We start from the raw sequence: 5,000 nt of genomic DNA on the forward strand, positions 1-5,000 counted from the left end.
TGGGAGTCCATCAAGGTTCTGCTCTCCCGCTGTGAAGCAAGGCGATGCTTCACACCACTCTCTCTCTGCTGCAGCCAGGCGGGGACTCGGGACGCGCACACACACACACACACACACACACAGACGATCATACACACTGCTACACTCTGGAGGACAGTTTTTCAAACAAAGCGTGATGATGATGACAGAAGAAAGTAGGGGCAAGCGAAGGAAACAAGCCAACCCCAGGAGAAACCAAGGTAAGAACATGTGTGAAAAGTTTGAATGAGTTAGGACATGATGCGATCAGATAGAGAATGGAACGTAGCGCGGCCAGAAGCGCGTTTGAAGCGGACCACCGTGTTGAAGTCAACTGGCTTTTTAGGCTACTCATCATAGAAAACCTGGTAGCCTAACAGTGCTGAAATGAATGTCTTAGTGAAGAGCATACTACTGTGTGTGTGTGTGTGTGTGGCACTGTAGCCTACTTTGACTTCATTCATATTTCAGCTGCACGTTTGTGCGCGTTTCCTTGCGCCTTCCAGCAGCAGGAGTTGCCGAGATGCGCTGTCAGCCTGTCAACTTTCGTCAGGTTGTCAGTTATTGCTGATTGCTGGGATTATTCTAGCCTATACGTGCAATACCGTTAGCTGTATGGCAGATTTGGGAAAGGCTGTGCAATCCAAGGTGTGTGTGGCAATCCGCAAGTGTAGTCCACAACCTGTAGCTGCGTCTATGGGGACCTGATGATGGCCATTTAGGGTAGGCTGTTCATTCTGAAACATTTAGGCAACTTGTAGGATCTTCCTTATGCGTTGCAAGTGTACAAAAAGTTCATTTGAAGTAGAGTAAAACTTTGATTTTGCAGTTTTAACTTAGACGACAAACATTGCAGAATAGCAATTGACAATCACAATCATGTCTGTGTGCCTATTTCAGTGCGTCTTTCTCTTACAAGCTTTTGCTTGTCATGCAACTTGCAACTCTCTAACCAAATATCAACACTGCGTTATCCCTTTATCTTCTATATTCTCGGCATTCTGTTTTATGAAGTTGAAATATGACATTCATTTATTATGTTTGGTAGGCTACTTGACAATGTAAATTATAAAGAAATTATAGGCTACACGTAAAAACAGATATTTAAAATAGGCCTACTGAAAATGAACTAATAGAAAATAAAGAAGAGGAAAATAGCTAATATTTTTAAATGAACTTATAAAAACGAGACTTTTTATTTAGTTGTCCTGTTTTAATTTTCTTAACGTCAATGCCATTTATTTCTGCTATTAGTTGGACTTGATCAAACCCATAAATTACCTAAGTTCAATCACAGAACTGTGTCAACAAGCTTTTATTATAACAACCACCCGCACATTTTGTATTAGTGTAAGAAATTAAGATGAAAATAAAATATGTAAATATGCTACTAAATGCAAATTCTGAGGCACCATGCAGCTTATTCTGCCATATCTGGCTTAAATGCACATGGGCAGCAGCCTCATCCGCTTAAACTGTTCATTAAGTTTGATGTCTTTTAAATGTCAACACCATTATGATTAATAACTGGAAAGCGTTATCTAATAGATGATGTCAGTGACTGTGAATGCACTTCCTATAACATGGCTAAGAGGAACTTATAGACACGTTGCTGAATACAGACTTCAGTTCGTACCAATAGTGTCTTGTTTTTTTTGTATTAGCCTACTAATGAGAAGCATACTCTAACCTACGTGAAGATACACACACCTGTGTGTCTGTCTGACAAACATACATGAGGAACACACAGACACATACACGCATGCACACGCACACACATATTGCTTGATGTTCTGTACTCTGGTGGTTGATATACTCAAATCCTGCAGTGTGACTGTTTGGTTCTGATCTAACATGCAGCCACTCAACTCTTTTTGCTGTGAGCAGATCAGTTTCCTCGTCGGGTTTATTAGTTTGCTGTAAAGAGTTTCCTCATTTTGATTCAGACAGAGAGGTGTGAGGCTCAGTCAACTTACACCAGGGTGAGAACCCCTCTGGCTGCTTAGCGCTAACGGACACTCACTTGTGCACACACACACACACACACTGCTGACACACAAACACACACTCACACATTATGCACACGCGCACGCACGCACGCGCACGCACACGCACACACACACACACACACACACACACACACACACACACACACACACACCTCTCACACCTCTTGCTGTCACATAGCACTTTGTCCACCCCACTCTCCTTCACCAAATCACCAGCGTCGCACGCTGACGTGAAGCCATCAGTGAAAAGACACACTTAGTGATAAGGACTTGTCACTTATTCCTGTAGCCACACAGTCCAGCTTCTATCATTCCTGTAATGACCTCAGAGGAGATATAAGCGTTGCCTTTGAGTTCCTGTAAAGGCGTGATAATTTAGAAGAAATGAAGGCATCTCAACACAACAGTGAATGTAAACAAATACAAAACTGATCATATTTACAGATTGATTTTCAGCTGATAAGGAACAATGTCCCCAGAGCATCCAATTGCAGCATAATCATCTTTGAATATTGTGCATTATCCAAGGCTATCTTTAACATATTCAACAGCACATGATCAGTTAGGAAATTAACTCAAGCTGCCCCATTGTCTTTAACGTTTTATATATGCATAGGCCATGTTTATGCATGAGTGCATGTGGTGATGGCATGCTTATTTCTATACGCATGCATAGCATATGTGTGTGTATGTCACGCATGCTCGAGTGCGTGTGTGTGTCTCTGTGTGCGTGTGCATGCGTGTGTGTTTGTGTGCGTGCGTGTCAGTGAACAAATGTGTGTGTATTTATGCTGTGTGTTAGAATTTGGAATGTGCTATGCAAGTTAGGGAGTAAAAAGGTCCTTGATAAAACCAAATGAATTTGGCAGGCCCGCTTCATAAGACAGCGATTAGGGGATCCCGTCCAAACCAGAAGAAAGAGAAGAAACATAGCCTGGCTTTTCTTCTTCCTCCAAAGGCGCCTATTGATTATGTCTCTGTCTCCCCCAATAAAACTGTCAATGTCCACCAATATCAAGCGATGTGCGGAAATGACTAGTCTCCGTCGCTGCTGGCAGATTGAAAGCAGCCCTGTTTAACAGTCCTGGGACAGAGGAAGGAAACATTATCCATTGAAGATGACAACCTGTATTTACTGGCTGTGAGTGAGTGCAAGATTGCACTTTCAAAGAGTGTGAATTAATTAGCGTCGATAGCCAAGTGGTACAACATCTTAGCATTTACCCGCCCTTCAGGCCCACGATACAAGCTGTCGAATCGATGATTTCAAACACCATAAGGTGATTTGATGGTGAAATAATCATCTCGCTTTTGATAGTGAAGCTTGGGAAATTATTCACCGTCGTTTTTAATGAGCGGACGCGTTTTATTCATCACACCATGTACGTGCACTTTACAGTATGAGCCTATAGCATTAGGATACGTCGATGGGTGGCGGACGAGATGATATCTGCCTTTTTCTGAACAAAAACGATGACACGCTTGACGTGGTTATCACTAACGTGATGCAACGATTCACCATCTTATAGAGAAAAGACAGAGAGAACATGATGAAACTCTCACTGAAGCAACCCTGTACCTCCTCTCATCCATTCATCCACCATTCCTGCACCTTAACGGATTTGAACAACCTACTTATCTTGTAAAGTAACTGATGTGTTCGCTATTCTATATTCCTGCACTCAATATGATCTTTTAATTCTCCTAGCAGCAGCAGAGTCTACTGGCTCCACTCTGGATGGGCTTTCTCCTGGCCTCTCAAACTAACGGACTACAGTACGCTTGCCATGAATGACATCCTACTGATCACACTCATTCAAAAAGCTACCATACTTCAGAAATATTTCGACCCAAACGAGTTGAACCGACGCCTCCCGACTCCGTTACATAAGTGCCGCCACTAAGGTCATATTTAGTCCCATGGCCTCTCACTGTATTTTTTGTTAGCGCACGAAAAACCACCCTATTGTTGAGTTGATTTGCCTTTTTCCGCCCAGCTTTCTCTCTCTCTCCCTCTCTCCCTCCTTTTCAATTTTCTCCTTTTTTCAAGTGCCAATTTATTTAAACTCTTTCCCCCTTTTCTTCTTTCTCCTTCATTGATTTCCAAACCCCAGTCTTTGTATGCAGCTGGGGCCCAGCTGTGTGTCTGTGACTGCCTATTTGTGTGTGTGTGCGTGTACGGATCTGTGTGTGAGTGTGTGTGCGCGTATGTGTGTGTGTGTGTGTGTGTGTGTGTGTGTGTATGTGTGTGTGTGTGTGTGTCTGTGTGTGTGTGTGTGTGCGTGCGCGCGCGTATGTGTGTGTGTCTGTGTGTGTGTGTTTGTGTGTGTGTGGGTTTTTCTGGCACAGCGCAGCCACAGTGGGCAGAGCACACTGTACAAGAAAGACTTGAGCAGCGAAAAAGAGAAAGAGAGAGAGGGAACGGGGGGGGGGGGGGGGGGGAGACATTGAAATAAAGAGAGTGACGCTGTTGTAATGTACAAAGTAGAGGAGGAGGGCCGCGTGCCTTTTGGACCGAGCCGACGAAGTATCCACGACGCGTGGGGAGAGAGCGAGACAGCAATGAGGAGCCCAGGCACCAGAGTTTATTACCCGGACTCTTCAAGGGGCTCAACCCAGGCGTCAGAACCAGCGGGAGGGAGTGGAGGGGGGGGAGAGGAGAGGAGAGGAGGATGACAGAGGTTGGGTAGTGATGGGGTTGACAGGGTTGGAGAGAGACAGCAAAAACAGTCCTTCAATGAGAAGACAAGAGATGGTGGTGGTGGGGGGGGAGGGGGGGGGAGAGGAGACTTGGGTGACAGAACGTGGGATAATCCACTGCGAGCGTTTCCTCATTTGTTCCTCGACGTTCCCACACGGCTCCCAAGAAGTCACACGTTTCTCCCATCCCGGCTCTCGCGCCGTTTGATGCCAGACTCACAAAGCAGTTGATGGGGAATCCCTTGATTGAGTCCCTCCGACATCCTTCACATG

At 44.7% G+C, this 5,000-nt stretch overlaps 1 protein-coding gene across 1 annotated transcript in view; it reads left to right on the forward strand.

Moving 5' to 3' along the window:
* Window positions 1-178: 178 nt before the first annotated feature.
* The window catches only part of LOC310798241 (zinc finger E-box-binding homeobox 2), a gene marked incomplete at its 5' end in the record, with an annotated part of 37,330 nt that continues 32,508 nt past the window's right edge, over window positions 179-5,000 (forward strand). Inside the window, one exon of the mRNA XM_083660724.1 lies at window positions 179-239. Coding sequence (XP_083516850.1) covers window positions 179-239 — 61 coding nt within the window. The remainder of the gene's footprint in view (window positions 240-5,000) is intronic.

Source organism: Poromitra crassiceps, assembly GCF_964638095.1.
Source record: "Poromitra crassiceps genome assembly, chromosome: 25".
NCBI classification, from domain to species: domain Eukaryota; kingdom Metazoa; phylum Chordata; class Actinopteri; order Beryciformes; family Melamphaidae; genus Poromitra; species Poromitra crassiceps.